At 39.5% G+C, this 17,810-nt stretch overlaps 1 protein-coding gene across 1 annotated transcript in view; it reads right to left on the reverse strand.

Moving 5' to 3' along the window:
* kif16bb (kinesin family member 16Bb) overlaps positions 1–17,370 on the reverse strand; it is a 34,287-nt gene extending 16,917 nt beyond the window's left edge. Inside the window, exons 1-16 of the mRNA XM_031737570.2 lie at positions 17,183–17,370; positions 17,042–17,105; positions 16,842–16,949; positions 16,572–16,688; positions 15,214–15,311; positions 10,424–10,539; positions 10,191–10,333; positions 9,793–9,961; positions 8,942–9,061; positions 8,650–8,825; positions 8,485–8,544; positions 8,336–8,404; positions 2,351–2,470; positions 2,181–2,232; positions 1,961–2,098; positions 554–633 (exon numbers count right to left, since the gene is read on the reverse strand). Coding sequence (XP_031593430.1) covers positions 554–633; positions 1,961–2,098; positions 2,181–2,232; positions 2,351–2,470; positions 8,336–8,404; positions 8,485–8,544; positions 8,650–8,825; positions 8,942–9,061; positions 9,793–9,961; positions 10,191–10,333; positions 10,424–10,539; positions 15,214–15,311; positions 16,572–16,688; positions 16,842–16,949; positions 17,042–17,105; positions 17,183–17,229 — 1,677 coding nt within the window. The 5' untranslated portion in view covers positions 17,230–17,370. The remainder of the gene's footprint in view (positions 1–553; positions 634–1,960; positions 2,099–2,180; positions 2,233–2,350; positions 2,471–8,335; positions 8,405–8,484; positions 8,545–8,649; positions 8,826–8,941; positions 9,062–9,792; positions 9,962–10,190; positions 10,334–10,423; positions 10,540–15,213; positions 15,312–16,571; positions 16,689–16,841; positions 16,950–17,041; positions 17,106–17,182) is intronic.
* Between the last annotated feature and the right edge of the window lie 440 nt (positions 17,371–17,810).

The following is a 17,810-nucleotide window of genomic DNA, read 5'->3' on the forward strand; positions in this document are numbered from 1 at the left end:
AATGCTTCTTTAAAAATACTCCTGAAAGCCAAGAGGAAGCTGTTGCAAACAGGACGAATAGCAGCCAGCTTTGAAAGGCACTGCACCTGGCCTCCTTTCAGGAACAGCAGGAGGCTTTTCTAGCGTGAGAAAGTTCTAAAGTTGGGAACATATTGTCCATGATATGAGCCAATTATTCAAAACCAACAAAAAAAAAGAAGAAAAAAAAAAAAGAGTTTTATATAAACAAGCAAAAACAACACCGATTGAAAAGCTCATAGTTAATATTCTGATCAAAACAAAGACATATGGATCCCACTGGTGGTGTGGTGCAACTTTCTCATGTAGATTTTGAACATGATTTCAATATGAGTAATATTTGTCAAAGGTAGCAGGCATGCTACCTACTACAGCAGGTAGTTATGGCAACAAAGAGCATGATGTTCACTTGCTTTTACAACATTACAAGCAGAAAATGCAGCGGAGGCACTTTTTTCCCCCAAAGACGCTACACTTCAGAAAACGTCTAATAGTATCTTTTCTGCATGTGGTGGTTTTTAGTATTTTACCATACCTGGTATTTCAGTCTAAGTTGGGAAGCAGTCGGTTGGTTAAACCAGAGTGTGGCTCCTTTTCCCAACTGTATGATGGCACCTAAAAGGAGCCCAAAGAGATGATACATGAAAAGAAAATGGGAAAATACCAATTAACCAGTCATTATGAACTTCATTACGACTTGGTGCCCAAAATAAACAAATAAATAAAAATAATATGATGTGATTCATTGTGAAAACAACTGGTACAGTCGAAATGACAGATGCCGTGACAAATCTGCCAGGAAATCTTTGGAGGTGTGGCACAGTCTGCATAATGCATAATTTTTCTGTTGCCATGAGAATCTTCCCTTCGTTGTGGGATACCAGTGACCCATATCTACACTGAACACTGGAGAAACTCAACAGAAAGCACAAAAATCCCCCACACAGTTTCGTCTGGTGAGTTAATGAATTGCCATCAGGAACACAATCCCCGATATGATTGGCAGTGGACAAGACCAGGGGGATAATTTACCAGAGAAAATGGTCCAAGGAAACTTGAGAAGTCTTGTAAAGCTATAGAATTGAAGTGATATTGGGGTTTATATATATCAGACTCACGTTCATGTGGCCATATCCACAGATTTTCACGAGGTCTCTCCCGCTTTTCCTTCTCCTCTCTCAGCAGAACGAATACTAATCTTGCTACTACTAATGACTTCTGACGAGTGACAAAGCACCTGAGAGAGCAGCCTGTGATGGAATCCAGCTGCTGTTGGGCTGAAAATTACTATCATTTGTTCAAGAAAATAGGTTCAGATGCAGCCGTTTCTGAAGGGGATATTGGATAAATTGAAATGCTTATAAAAGAGACTAGCATAGCCAGGCCCTGTGCTGCCTGGCTCTGTTTAAAGTTTTTATCTCTCAAAAGCCAAGCAACGGGGATGTGGAAGCAGGAAACAGTGAAAGCTCCCAGCCCTGGCAAGAAGGGCCGGCTCAGGGGGGCCAGAGTTCCAGCCCGGCTTGCCTCTGTCCTTTGAAAGGTTAATGTTCTGGCCCACTTCAAACCTGTCGGCCCTATCAACTCCATCTGCCAATTAAATGGAGGGCCTGGGGCTTTGTCTGGAGCTTTGTCCGGGGCCTCTCGCCCTTCAAAATGTTTAGTAAAAGAAATGGCATCTGCCCTATGGAGAGCTGTGTTCGGAATCCGCTCATGCCCCGAGTGCACGGCAGTAGGAGAACCGGGGAGATAAAGTGGATTTCATTTGAAGATGTGATGCAGCGATCATATATAACTGCATTCAAAATGGATGAAAGTCGTATTGGCTCCCACAAGCCAAACGATTATATATGAATGAGAGAGAAATCCTTTTTCTTATAGATTTCCAGCACCAGTGTTCATTAAAGAATGTCAAGAGTAAATTAGATATTACAGAACTGCTTACCCTGAGTCAGCTGGCAAGGATCGGTGACCACAGAGCCATTGACTAAGCACAGTGCACCATCCTGAGGGAACAGGGTTACAGTCCCAGCAATGTTCTCAAGCACACAATGCACACTGAGGAGCCCAGGCCCATGGAGCACTACAGTACAATTGTTAAAGTCAGTATAAGAAAGCAGCTGGCAACCTGAAGTAAGAAGCATGTCGTTAAAACCCCAACTCACCAATGTCTTGAGTGCATGATGCTTTGCCGCTTCCAATTATGGTTCTGCCTTCCTATAGATTAGAAGATCATAAAAATACACAAAAAGTTGTTGTGTGACAAAATAATTAAGACACTTTCCGATTAAATCAGGAGTAGTGCATAAATATGAAGCTCAAATAAACTATTCACTTTCAAGTAATAGAGGGCGATTCCAGTGCTTTGCAGATCTTCACCAACACCGATAAGGTGAGGCAAACAGCAGTCCAAGACCACTCCACTCCCCTCCTTCCTCAGAGTCACCGTCTCCTCCTATGGAGCACAAGAGAACATACCACAAGACAAAAAGCTTATTTAATAGCCTGTAGCTGGAGTGGCATACAATATAAAATAAAAATGCTGACAGACATTTAATGGCAACCAGCAGAAAGCTGAATTCTTTATGACTGCTCTTCCTTGCCTGAAGGCCAAGCAGAATTGCAGCATTCCAACCATGTGTCACCATGAAACAGCAGATTGGCTACCGGCAAGAGAGACACTATAAATCATTTAGATTATCATGGCGAGAGTCAAACTGTACATTGTGATCAGCGAGTGCGACAGACGCAATACTGCTCACCCTCAACACATATACACACACACACACACACACACACACACACACACAGGTGGGTGGCATACCACGTGCTGATGCCTTTAGTGGTACATAGCAATCAACATACTATAGAGCTTGTAAAGTATGTTGCCATTACATGAAGATGGCAAACTTCCACTGCTTTCATTTCAATTTACAGTGCTGCCCAAAGCAGTGTTGTATGGAGGGCCACACTAAAGTGAATGCCTGTGCTTAGTTTTTAATTTTTTCACCATAAAACAGTGCATGAGTCGGCACCAATGTTAAAAATCACAAATCAATTAGTGAACAGCATTAAAGAAATCACCACACTTAACTTATGCATCATTACTGCACTGTAGTTATAGATAAAACATTAGTTAAATCAGAAGTCAAAAAATAAGAAATTACATTATTAAAAAAAGAAATCTGTTAAGGATACCTCTGCTAAATAATAATTTGATAGTGTTATAGCACCTCTCTATGGAAATCCGATAGGTAGAAATATCGATTTAATCCCCAAAAGCCATTTCTAAAGCTCAGGAAAGCTACACTTAAAAGTCTGATCTGCTTCATATTCCGCTTCACTGCCTCCAGCAATTGTTGCAGAGGAAATGTTGCAGCATTAGTCAGACAGCTATACCGCATACGTGTCTGTCAGGCAGTGATATTCATTTTACTTTGTATAATTCCTTTCTTTACTTGACTAAAAAGGTATGGTTCAGTTAAAGAAAAGACCTCACAAGCTGCTGACTGAGTAAATACACAGAGCAGTTCATTTGCCAATTATAAAACAAGAAATTTTACACTTTCGGATGAACTGTAGGTTTAAATGACACAGAACTGAGCAATAAAGAGAGAAACTCAGCACTCCAAGTGTTTAACCTTTTCCTCCCAATGTAATGGCTGTTGCTCTTCAATAACCCAGAGTCTACCCATGTATGAGTGCCCTATGACAAGTATCCTCCTGTTAAGCTGGTGGACCATTGCCTCACATTGCCACGGATTAGGAAAAGTAACTTTCAACCTCATCCTGCTGCTCTATCGAATAGATTGGACCGTGAAGCGAGAGACGCGTCCACCACCAGCACCACCTCTCTCATCGGCAGTTGCGAGATTGAAGAAATCCTTTTTTTCTAATGAAGAAGGAGAGGCATCGACCACAGCCCCTGTACTTAATTAAAAGGGATTTTTCACAGACTTCATTAGGAGGTGAGGAGCAGCCTGGCAGATTAATGCACTGTGTCACTTTCCTCAGACACCAGGAACAGATGAGATCCTCTTATTTTCCCCTCACATTCACACACGTAACAGAGACGCTTGCTCCTCACCACACCCAGTCACTCTGTGTGTAACGCAAGGACAAAAAATAAAGGTCTGTTTTCAGACTCAGGCAGCTGGTGAACATACTGTAATTAACCATGGCCTGGACCAGCAGCCGGGCTTGGACAGCATTTAGGATTCCATTAAAAGCCATCATTTGTGGTTGGGTAGAATTTTAATGGACTTTACAGCACTTTGACAGGTCAGGTTCCCGACTTAGACAATGTGCATTTCAAAACACAGTCAACCAATCGTCTTTTCCGACTTCTTTGTCAAGTGGAGCAACTTGCCAGAACAGTTTACGAAAAACCAAATGGCATTTAGATTTCTTTGACACATTAAAAAGGTTAAATCCCAGATTGCAGTGTTTTTAAAAATGACATGTAAAAGAAAGGCACGTTTTCAAATGGCATAAAGCCTTTTGTTTGCAATGAATGCTAGTTAAGAATTGAATAAGAATCAAAGACCTGGCACCTCATTAACAGTGATTTCTTTTTAATATGCTTTGTTATCTGGGAGCATACTACATGTGAGAGCTGAATTTCAACCAACTGGTTATCAACTGTTGTTTTATTAGCCTGATATGCCTTCTAGCCATCAGCATGTGGTCATGCATTCATGCATGCAGTCAATAGCTGTCACATGCAATGCTTTACATAACATGCTGAACTTTCACGGATTCAAGGAGACTGCAGCAACGTTAACTGTTATCTTACCACTATGTCAAGTTTAACTGATTTTAGGGACAGAGCAAGAAGAATGTAAAGATGAAGTCAGGACCGCAAAAATAACAATCTGTTTTTATTATAATCTGCATAATTTATATTTGGCATTATGGCCCTCTCCTCCTTCCAGATGCATGAATGGAAAGCAAAAGGTGGGAAGAGCAACAGCAAGACCAGGCACAGACCGGAGCAAGCAAGTGTCAGAGACAATCCTGCAGTACCTCGAGTGAAGGTGGGTTGCAAAGTGGCTTGCGTGTTCTCCAATAGTTTCAAAATAAAGATGATAACTAAATAAAAAACTAATCCATTAGGGACAAAAACTATCATGAAGTCATTAACAAAAATGAAATGAAATTTCTGGAGATATTCTGGAGAAATGAGATCCAATCAGAAATAATTAAGTTGTGTTAGAAAGGCAGGCTGGGTTAGTTCCCCCAGGAATTATTTGTAAACTGTACAACTAGCTCCCATGCTCAAAGTTTCTCACAAAAAACAACAAAATATCAACACCTGGGAGGAAGAGAAGTCATATGGACACTTTGGGTTTTATATCAACTGAATCAACCTCACAATCAATGATCTCATGATCTCTGGTTAACTAAAACTAAAAGAATTTGGATGCCTAAAGTATGACTAAAAAGACATTTTAGTCAAAAGGCTATGATTGAAACTGAATCAAAATTTGCTGATAAAATTAACACTGGTGGTTTGTAGGTGTACATCAAGGCCATGAGCTAGCACTGTGATAGGCTGATTTGTCAGGAGTCAGTTAAGAACACCTTTGTTTGTTTTAACTGTTCAGTTTATTAAAAAAAAAGAAAGAAAATCTGTTTTGAGCCAACCTTTACCCACATATGAAGAAAGGCCTCTTATACAGATTGTGAAATGCTATAATAATTACATTGTGTTAACTGCTGACACTACAAATAAAACATAAAACAGAGCGAGGCTCAGAGCAGGGTTTAAGTTGTGCTGTTGTGCTGATTGTAGCATGTCTGGGAAATGCAGAGACTACTAGGATCAAAGAAAAGCCGTGGTTCATTTTAGCTTACTGAAATAGAAGTCCCTCCCACAACACTGTGTTACAAGGGGACCCAAAAGGTTGGCTGGGGGAGCAGGGTGCAATTCTGCTCATGAAGTAGGAACTACTTACAAATATCTGTGCGTGCGTGTGTATATTATAATTTTGTTTAAGTTTTTTTTTCCCCCACCCCCACCATCCTCCTTGCAGTAAAACATTTAACTTTACCCTCTTCCTGCCTTTTTTGTTCTCTCAATCTCTTGCCGCCTCCGTCTGGTAAGAGGCTGCTCCGGAATCCATCTCATATTAATTACTTTCTCTTTCCCACATGCCCTGTAACCAATCTGGGAAGCTGACGATGAATAACTTTGCATTCTAAATCTGCTTTGAATACAGAATTCAAAATTCTGTTTACACCGCTCTTGGTCAACTTGTCTCCTTAAGGCCTGAGCAGAAATTCTCATCAAGCTTTCAGCAACAGGATGAACTGAATTAAACACAAAATATATGAAACTTGGAGATGTGGAGAAGACTGTTCTTAAATTAAAAACCATATGCTAGATATAGAGAACAGGTAATGTACATAAAACCCATTTCCAACCCTTTTTCCTCATATGAAACAGGTTGATGCCATACTGCATCTGCATTCAACCTTATAGCTTAAGCTTTTTTCCTCCCTTAGGTGCTTTTGCTGAATTTTAAAATGACCATCTTCCATTTTGCACTTGAGGTGCATCTCTGTACTGATCCTAGTACAGACTCCACCTCTAATATCTGCAGCATTCCATGCAGGAATCCCGCTTATCATTTTGCACCCAGGCAGAATGCAAATGCACAAGAAGACAAATGTCAAATCCATAAAGTCAATCATCAAACACTTAGAGTTTCGCCAACACAAATGTGCCTACCAGTCACCAGTGCACTGGCCTTTTCGCCTAGGTGTCACATTGTATCATGCATTTTAACCAATGTGTCTACATGAATGAGCACAGCTGTTTAAAAAAAATTTTTTTAAAAAATGGATGGGTGGTGTTGCCTTTGAGCATAAAGTTATCACTGCTCGAATATGCAAACAGATTTATACCATAGTAACTCTAATTAACATGCTGGACAGACAGAAATGAAAGTACCATATGTCAATAATCAAGACCTCTTAATTAGGATCCGTGACAGAAGCTAATGAGTTCCAATACATGCTCGGGAATAAAAGGGCTGTCAAGCCACTAAATGTCACCTACTAACCACCATCAGAATAGAATGTTAATTATTCACCGTACACATATAGCTGACATTCATGTGTATGGTATTTAAATCCTTACACAACGTCCTCATAAAAGCAAAGTAAACCTCTTACTTTGCTGCTGCATTACTAATGGCTGACACACACATATTCAGACATCTTTCAAAGTCTGAATCAACAAAATAGCTTAACGCCATGAAAAACCACTATAAGGAACGCATTAATAGCATGTATAATGACAGAGACAAGAGGTCACGCCATACTTTTCATGACTGGCACGCTTCACGGTTGAATGCATAATGCAAGACGCTTCTTGGCTGAACACAAGGAGACCCAAACAAACGACATTTGGTGTTTTTTGGGAGGTCGGGCATAAACTCAGCAGAGGAAGAGAGTTAAGTTTGATTTTCGGCTGTTATTACTGCAATTTTTTGTTTCACCTTGGGGTCTTTCGAGGCTGCTGCCACCCCATTCTTCCCTCAGAGAAGTCGTATTTGTTGAGGGAGAAGACATATCTGTTGTGTTTCTCTTTGTAAGACTCCCCAAACACTGTTGCAACCCAATTTTACAACCATTATATGAGCTCCCCTTTTGGATGCCACTTACATCCAAATAGATGTAAAAATTTAATTTAAATGCTAGACTGAGTCTACTCCCCGTGAAGCAGTTATTCACAAGACTTGCAGTGACACCAGCTGGCAGGACCTCCTCACTACAAGCAGTAATACCTACTAAACCTGCTTTGGGGAGCTTGCTGCTTTGCTGATTAATAGTGGTGAACACCTTTTCTGTACTCTGTGCCCTCCTGTTCTAATCACATATTTTTCTGCTCCAAACTTTAAGTGGAATCATTTTTATATTTTTCGTAACATAATTTATTATAACACAAATAATTCCAAAGAGGGACATAGAAAATTAGGTAAGCAGCAAGGACGCTTAACATTACTTTTAACATGCTTCACATTTTATTCTAGTGTTAAAGAGTTTATCCAACTCTGTGCAGAAGAAAAGCAGGTACAGGAGTTTGGGCTGTCTGTACAATCTGATTAAACGGAAGAACTACAACAAACCCATTCAATGGAACAATGCAGGTCAACAAGTACTCTCCGGTCTTATTATCCTCTACCTCATATCCAAGAATCAAATATAACCCGCTGGCATTTGTGAGTCAAACAAACCAACGGTAAATTGGCCCCCAGGATTCTCAAGCAGAAGTTCATATTTAAATTCATGAATGAATGAATCATTTTTGTACCTGCAGAATATTCAGTGTCTCCCTCCATGTGCTGCTTCTGTTCTTGGTCAATGCTACTACCTGCAGGGACTGCAGAAATAACAGGTTTATTATTTACAAAAGGGAACTTCAAAACGCCTCTCGTCTCTATTCTGCAGAGGATGACTCACCTTTGTCTCATTCAGCTCCTCCTTTACGTCCACAGAGGATAATGGCACCTCACGCCCAACCTAAAGCAACAGCGAGAAAACAATGCAACCTACAATATAAGCTTTGAATAAGAAATACTATAAGATCTTTATGACTCCTTCTGTGAATGTGAGCATATGTAGGACCTGAGAGGGTTCTTTTAGTAGTTGATTGAGTTTGGTAACCTCTGCCTGCAGCTCTCTCATCACCTTCACACTGCCATTATCGTTCACTATGGGAGAGTTCACTATGTTTTTAGCTCGACTGGCAAAACGCAAAGTGTTCAGGGTCTCCATGTAGTTCACATCAGCAGGAGAAACGGCTGCCAAGAGGGGTCATCAAGAAGGGACATGTTCATGAAAAGTGTGAAAACAAAAGAATTATGTGGTTAATAATGCTTCCAATATCAAGAACAGCTAAGAATTAAGTATTACATACTCGCTATCATAGTAGTCTTAGAGTTTCCACCCAGGCTGTCTTTAAGCAGCCATGTCAGCACAGAGTCTCTGTAAGGAATGAAGATCGGTTTTGTTGTTGACACTCCTACACCAAGGTCAGCTGAGAGTATCAAAAAAAAAAAAAAAAAAAAAAGTACTCAGTCAAATGCTAGAAAGGTAAAATGTTTCATCCACAAGTTATATATAAATTCTGAGAACTAAATTCTCACTACTAAATATGTATTCTTCAGAAAAAGGCATCAAATTATGGCTGGAATTTGCATTTCAACTATAATTTCAAGGGTTGTTTTTTTGTTTTGTTTTTTGTTTTAAATTACATGACTGTACATAAAAAATGGATTCAGCCACTGTGATATCCCTCACTGATCAGTGAAGTTATGTCTGGATGTCTCCACCTTAACACTGTATACCACACTCATGCAGTAGCAGCAAGGTAGCCCCCCCATTAAAGCACATCTTGCTTAATATCCTTTTTTATCCTCTAATTGACTGTAATTTGCAAAACAAATATGTTACAGCAAATAAGACTTGAAAGAAAAGACTGAGACATAAACCCATCTCAAGTCTTTACTGAGGTCACCGATCAAGGAAGCATCCCACAAACATCTTGACAATAAACCTCTTTAAAAGAAAATAAAAATAAGCAGAGTCGCCCTCTGCTTGCCATTGTAAAAAGTACAGGTTTAAGAGCCCGTGTGCTGCACAGCTACATCCATCTTTCATGTAGATTTCTATGTCAAAGAGTTTGATTTGACATCTAAAAAAAAAAGAGAAGGGGTGTAAATTGGTCCCAAACAGTAATTCCACAGTAAACTGACTGACGGCCTTTACCCAGAGCTGAGATCACATGTCCTAATGTGACCAGAGATTTGTTGATGTCGGCACTTTCCTTCAACCTGCCTCCTACTGTGCGTGTGGGATCAACTTTCTCGCTGCCTGCCAGGTCTACCAGGTGGATCTTACTCACTGTCTCGTATAACGGTTCTGCATCAAACCACACCTGTCCCAGGAAACAAAAAAAGGCAATATCACAGAAGAATACACTTGGGTGTATAAGTGATATCACAAACAGAGAAAATTAAAGTCTATGAAAAAATAACAACAATGGATAAAGTCTCGTAATTAGAGTTTTTGGGGAATGGCTTTTGTTAACACCCAAAGATCTCTAGGAAATGTTTTACTTTGGCCAGATTTAAACATCAAAGATATGTCCAAGCACTGTGTTTCACCTGGGTGAACATTATGGTGAAGATGGCATGGGAGCGCCTGCTGAAGTCATTCACTCCCCTGCTGGCTGTCGTGCGGTTGGCATTGCCGAGAATGATCAGGCCCTCCACTTCACTGTAGCTTTGTACTACATGCTTGGACAGATCTATGAGTTATAATTTTGTGTATCAGATTTTATGCATTTTATGCAAACACAGCTAGGATGGACATAGAATACAGGATAAAACAGTCTTACTCTCTACATAGGGACCATGCCTGGGATGCTCCCTCACGCTCAAGCCCCCATCATCAGCAGGTGATGCTCTCTTTTTAAGAAGATCCTGCACCCGCTCATTGCAGATCTCAAGATAGCTGGTACAAAGATAAAAATAAAACGCACAGCCATGATTTATTTTAAAAGGTGACAAAGATGCAATGGAATATCAGTTTTCATTGTTTATCTGCATATTGTGCCACCAAATACCAACAGACCAACAAAGTTACTATTAACTGTCTAAGAAAAGAGATGCACAGTGAGGCCAAATTGTTGTTCTTGTGGCGTTCTGCATGTACTGGCAAAAAAATTATCAAAAATATGGAAAGCAGGTTTGACAGAGTGCTTTAATCAAAGTTATGGTGCATCTGTGCAAGACGCAATGGGACTAGCGTCTGATTCAAAAACAATGCGAGGCATAAAGCAATTAGGCTTTAGAGAAGCATGCATGGCAGTAATAAAATGGGAGGAACCATGTCCTGCTCATGTAGCCATGTATGTTTTTTCCTGGCACAGGGCCGAGAACTCAGACAGCAAACTTAGCATTTTGTTGTTGATGTTGTTTTATTTTTTTAGTTTTATGTATTCTGAGAAAGAAAAAAAAAAAAAAAAAAAAAAAAAAACGCTGCCGCTGCTTTCGGTTATAGAAAAAAAAAAAAAAAAAAAAAAAAAAGAACAAGTACAGATGTGTTAATTGTCAAATGTTGTACCTGATTCTTTTTGAGATATTCTAAAAATCACGGACAAGCAAAGGCGATCAAATAAAATCCAATTATAGAGTTAATTTAAACGCAAATAATGTTCCAGCAGCGCACATGCAAACAGATGGCAAAACAATGATTTCAGAGTAGTTTGACTTAAAAGCAGCAATTTTATCTCCTAACATAATAATTTAGGGGAACAGCTGGGACATAAAACACACTGTGATGAGATTAGATTTCATCTGGGATTTTGAACATTACAGGGTTATAGCAATAAAACTTTGTGCCTTTTTCTGGTTTCATTACATTTGGGCCTTTCAATTTTTCTAAATGATGTGACTGTTCCAGCAAAGTGAGAATAAAGATGAACGCCTCTTCCTTTTAACCATCACATCCAAATTATTTAATGAGACCAGTCCCATGTGCACGTGTGTGTTTTTATGACATTACTCACAGTACCCAAAAAACATCGATAATGGTTTTATGCACATTTTGAACGGTGGGTTTTTTACCCTTCATTACTGCTGGCCCATTTATATTCTACAATCAAGAACAACTCAATAAGAATCATCACGGCACATCACTCTGAATTCTCAGTCTAGGAATAAGTTACAGTTAAGCCCAAAATTATTCATACCCCTGGCAAATTTTGACTTAAAGTTACTTTTATTCAACTAGCAAGTTATTTTTTGACTGGAAATGACACAGGCGTCTCACAAAAGATAATAAGATGATGTACAAGACGCATCATTGTGGAAAAAAATATTTCTCAGCTTTTATTTACATTTGAGCAAAAGTATCATGTCCAGAATTATTCATACCCTTTACAAACTGTCACAGTCTCTGGGAAAATCCAAAGTTCCATACCATTCCAAATAGTCAAAGCTGTTCTAAAGCATCCTAATTACCCTGATTAATTGGAAATAGCTGTTTTGATCAACTCAACAGGTGAAAAACAGCAGCTCTCTGCAGGTGGTCTGTGGACAGTCATGGCTAAGACAAAGGAACTCAGTGAGGACCTGCGGCTGCGCATTGTGGCTGCTCACAAGTGAGGAATGGGCTACAAGGCCATATCCAAATGTTTTCAAGTTCCAGTGGCCACAGTGCAAAGTATTATTAAAAATACAAGATGTTCCGCACTGTGGAAAATCTCAGAGGACGTTGTCGGAAGCCAAAAGTGACACCTGTGCTGGCCAGGAGGATAGTGAGAGAGGTGAAAAAGAATCCAAGGATCACCACCAAGGCCATTCTGGTGAATCTGGGCTCTGCTGGTGGCAATGTCTCAAGCCAGACAGTCCAACGGACACTGTTGGGTTCCATGGATGCAGACCAAGGAAAACGCCACTTCTCCAGGCACTTCTAAGGCATGCAAAAGCTCATTTGGCCTTTGCAAATGCTCATCTGGACAAAGAAGAAGGTTTCTGGTCTTCAGTGTTATGGTCAGATGAAACAAAATTGAATTATTTGGTCACAATGATGTTGGCATCATTGTGATCATTTGGCATAAAAATGGAGAAGCCTTCAACCCAAAGAACACCATCCCCACTGTCAAACATGGTGGTGGGAACCTAATGCTTTGGGGTGTTTTTAGCCAATGGACCAGGGAACCTAATCACAGTAAACAGCACCATGAAAAAGAGCAATACATGAAGATTCTCAACAACAACATCAGGCAGTCTGCAGAAAAACTTGGCCTTGGGAACCAGTGGACATTTTAGCACGACAATAACCCAAAACATACAGCAAACGTGGTGAAGAAATGGTTAGCAGACAACACCAGTAACGTTTTGCAGTGGCCTAGCCAGAGTCCTGACTTGAATCCAATTGAGAATCTGTGGAGGGAGCTAAAGATCAGGGTGATGGCAAGAAGACCCTCCAACCTGAAAGATTTGGAGCTCATTGCTAAAGATGAATGGGCAAAAATGCCTGTGGAGACATGCAGAAAGCTGGTCTGCAATTATAGGAAGCGTTTGATTGCTGTAATAGCCAATAAAGGCTTTTTTCTATTGATTATTGAGAAGGGTATGAATAATTCTGGACATGATACTTTTTGCTAAAATATAAATAAAACCTGAGAAATATTTTTTTCCACAATGATGCCTCTTGTACATCGTCTTATTATCTTTGGGGAGACACCTGTGTCATTTCTGCTCAAAAAAGAACTTGCTTGTTGAACAAAAGTAACTTTAAGTCAAAATTTGTCAGGGGTATGAATAATTATGGGCTTAACTGTACCATCGGCTAAAAACAGACCTTTGCACAAAGTACAAAGTTTCATAGGCATAAACAACAGGAAAAACTCTGTATCCAGATGCTTTCCAGCAACACCAGTAGTTTTATAAAACTGTTTAATGCTCAAAGTCTTTTTAATATCCTTTTAATTCACTGGCCTCCATGTCTCTTGTGAAACAACAGTATTGCACACGTTTTTGCTTCATATCCTTCGTTCTCCACATTCTGCATGATAATTAACCTGCCCAGCAAAGCAGAACCACCTCTTTAAATTTGTTTCCCTTCGAACTGGTTGACAATTCTCTCTGAGATTAATGCCTATATAAAGTTTCATTTCAATTCAACTCAAGCTGATCTATATAGCACCAACTGACAAGAGCCATCTCAAGGTGCTTTATACTGCAAAGAGCCTAAAGTATTCTGGAAAACAAAAAAACAAGGCAATCAGACGACCCCCTATGAGCAGCAATTTGTGACAGCGGGAAGGAAAAACTCCTTTTTAACAGGAAGAAACCTCTGGCAGAGTCAGTATCAGAGAGGGGAAAGAGAAAAGAAAATGGAAAGGCAAGAGCATAGGGAGGAAAGACAAAACTTAATGACATAAAGTGCTCATTGCATCACAGTGATCTCCTGCAGCAGAGTGAGCCTGTAGTAGCATACCTAAGGAAGGATTCAGGGTCACCTAATCCAGCTTTTATCAAAAAATGAAAGTTTTAAACCTAATCTTAAAATTAGAGAGGGTGACTGTCTCCCAAACCAAACTGGGAGCTGGCTACACAGGAGAGGGGCCTGAAAGCTAAGGTGCTACCTCCCATTCCAATTTAAGAAACTTAACAACAACAAGTGAGCCAGTCTGAGAGCAAAGTGCTCTATTGGGATAATATGATGGTATGAGGTCTTTAAGATACGATGGGGCCTGATTATTCCAGACTTTATATGTCAGGGGAAGGATATTAAATTCACTTCTGAAGAGAACTTAATATAGAGGAAATGTGCTTTCTAGTCCCTGCCAGTGCTGTTGCTGCAGCATTTTGAATTAACTGAAGTTTTTGGTAGAAATTTTTGGAACAACTTAATAATGAATTACAGCAGTACAACCTAGAAGTAATAAATGCATGAACTAGTTTTTTAGCATCACTCTGAGGCAGGATCTTTCTAACCTTACAGATATTACACAAATGCCAGAAAGCAGTCCAACATATTTAATTTTTGCATTGAAGGACTACAAGATTCCTCACAGTGTTACTGAAGGCCAACTTCAGTAACAGGCTTTTAGGGCCAAATATTGCAACACTGGGTTTGTCTGAATTTAGAAGAAAATTAAATGTCACCCAGGCCTTGATGTCATTAAGCTAATCCTAATAATTGATTTTTGTTATCTGGTCTCGTGGATAAAGAAAGCTGGGTACCATCTGCATGGCAATGAAAACTTATGCTATGCCTTCTAATGATACTGCTGAAGAAATTTACTGAAGCATGTATAATGTAAATATAAATGGTCCCAGCACAGAACCCTGTGGAACAATGACTAAGCTACATGTGTTAAAGACTCCAAATTTACATGCACAAATTACAAACTGACAGATTTAAACCACTGGAGCACATTTTCTTTATTATCAATGCTGTGTTTTAATCTCTAATAACATTTTGTGGTCAGTGGTATCCAATGCCACCCTGAAGTCTGTCAGGACAACCGGAGATGAGTCCACTGTCAGAGGCCATAAAAATAATAAGGAAAAAAAAAACTTGAAGGTCCATCACTGACAAAAAATAAGTTTCTCTCTACTGAAATATGATTTCTGAGCACATGTTTAAAAGTTAAGTTTGATGGTTCTTTACCTGACCTCTGTGTGGAACGTCACAGCATCACTCTTGCTCCTGTGAGATATCTCCCAGAACAAGCCTTCACAGATCCGTGGGATTAAACCTTTATCGTGCTGACACATTAGAAAGAAAACAAAATGATACAGACACTTTAAAATGACAATTATGCTCCTTCTATGCTCTTTTAATTTGGGTGTCGTACTATGTAATGCTGTGCCATGACCACGACTCAGTATATGCAAAGTCTGCTGAATAACACAAACAGCTCATCCTGATATAGAATTACTGAAGCATAAAAGCAATTCCAGTCTGAGCTACATGCCCTCTTGTTTTAATTACAAAGTAACAGATAGTAAGCATTAAAAGCCATATATAATTATCTGGGATGTTGACAGCAGCTCTGGTGATGACCTTGCAAAAGTCTCCTGGTAGACAAGCTGAAACCTCACTGATAATGTGAAATTCCCATTGCTGCGCAAGGTGAGGGGGGGAAAAAAAAAAAAAAAAAAAAAAAAGCGGTGGGTTGCTGGCCTCATCAAATTTTCTGATTAGTAAGGAGAAACAAACACACCTGATGAGGCTGCTATCAGCCAGCTTCTAATGCAGTGAGAAGTCAGTGCTGTGTGCACAGTGGGGTTAGCACTACCGCAGTGTAATCTGTAAAGAGCTGTGAATGCTGTGACATCCCATAAGTCCCTGATTATGGTCGGGTTTATTTACAGGTCACATTTGGCATGCATTTTGAAATGAGGCATGGAAATTAGGCCTTGCACCTTGAATAAAAACAAAACTAAAAAAAGAAAAAGGAAATGCAATTTTTCACCACAATTATTCTGGTAAAAGTAGACAATAAAAAAAAAAAAAAAAAATCCTAATGAAAGGCATGTACCTTCAAAAAGGACTTATCACAATTATTGATGGCATGTTGAAGGACAGACTTGAACCATTGACTCCTACAGTGAAGGGATTCAGTCCCTATCCACAGGGCACGATGACTCACAGGAACAGTGTGAAAATGAACGAATGTGAATAGTACACTGTGACCTTTACAGTCACCAGCTCTCAAACTAATTCTATGTGAAAGTTTGGACTGATGTGTGTGACAGAGCTCTCCATCCCTGTCATAATAATGAAAGCACCAAATAAGTATCTTTGAGATCCATGCTTTCCCTCAATTCGACTTTGAGAGACAATATTAAGGTACCGGGACACCACAAAGGCACTTAAGGTTGTCTTTTCTTTTAATTTGTCATCTGCCAGTAGATTAAAATGTATTTTTTAGCTTCCAATGAAAAAAAAACCCCACACAAATCATCAATAAATTGCATTTAAACTTTTGTTACAATGTTTGCCAAGTTAATAGAAGACCTTACTGAAGGACCCATCATAGTGTAGGACTTCCCTGAGCCTGTTTGCCCATAAGCAATCACGCAGGCATTGCAACCCTCAAATGCAGCTTTCAGGACTTCAAACCCCAAGTCTCGGAAGATCTGAGGCAACAGAGAAAAGATTATTTAAAAATGAGGAAAATGCAGAGAGGAAAACAGTTCTTTCACACTTAAGTCGTGATCGTTAACCTCCACTAAAGGCTCACAAGCAATATAAAATCTCCAAACAGGTGAGATATTGAAGAATCCAGATACCTTCTCCTGGGATGCAAACGTGGGACTTCTTCTGTCAGATGAGTCATATGAAAAATCATATGAAAAGGTTTTTCCTACGCCCTTGAGCTCGTCCCCTCGAACTGTGGGCTAAAATTATAAACGCAGGTACCGCTGACTTTCAGTAATAACTTCATTAACTGCAGTATAGTGCGTTTCATTTTGTGATAATAGACCTATACCTTTTGAATGGTTGTTGTCTTCTCCTTCATATGAATTATTACCTTCGAGGATAACTGCTTTTCTCTGTGAAAAGTGTATGGGGGTGACACAGAGCCCATTTTGAAAGCTTGGGGGATAATAAAAGAAGTCATTCTCCCTACCTTTTGTTCAATGGACGGACTCGGACAGCTACTCGCACCGAAGTCATTATTAATATTTTAAAAAGAAATCTGACAGAACAATGTCCAGCCGCTTCCTCCACCTTTCTTTGTGCTTCTTTAAAGGAAACGTTTGGATATCTGTAGAAGTTTTCACTGCTAATTATCACACCTGAGGTTTGCCCTTGTTTTCTCCATGTACTGCACAAACTAACCGCTAGGGTGCACCCCAACTAAATTCTTTTATTTTTGCTCACCTTTACAAATAACGTGACTGTCTGGTGTTCTTTAATGAGGATCAGTCAATATTTATGAATTTAAATGAGACTTTACCTGAGTTTCAAGTAGTTTAAATATCTAATAAATAAAACAGTAAATAAATTCAATGTAAAAACACGCAGGATTTATTTAATAAAACCCAATAATTTCTAAATGGCTAGAGGTGAACCTAAGGTGATTTGCATGAGCCAGTTGCAATTGCTCCAAACGAGAGTCACGAGTTAAGTTTATTTTAGCCAATAAAATGTTTATTTAAATGGTCAGGGGGGAAAATACGTTGAGTTACATTAACCACTTAATGAGCTGTTGCAGGCTAGCACGGTTAAAATAGTTTAATAAACGATTTATTTGA

This window comes from Oreochromis aureus, linkage group 13 (assembly GCF_013358895.1).
Source record: "Oreochromis aureus strain Israel breed Guangdong linkage group 13, ZZ_aureus, whole genome shotgun sequence".
NCBI classification, from domain to species: Eukaryota; Metazoa; Chordata; class Actinopteri; order Cichliformes; family Cichlidae; genus Oreochromis; species Oreochromis aureus.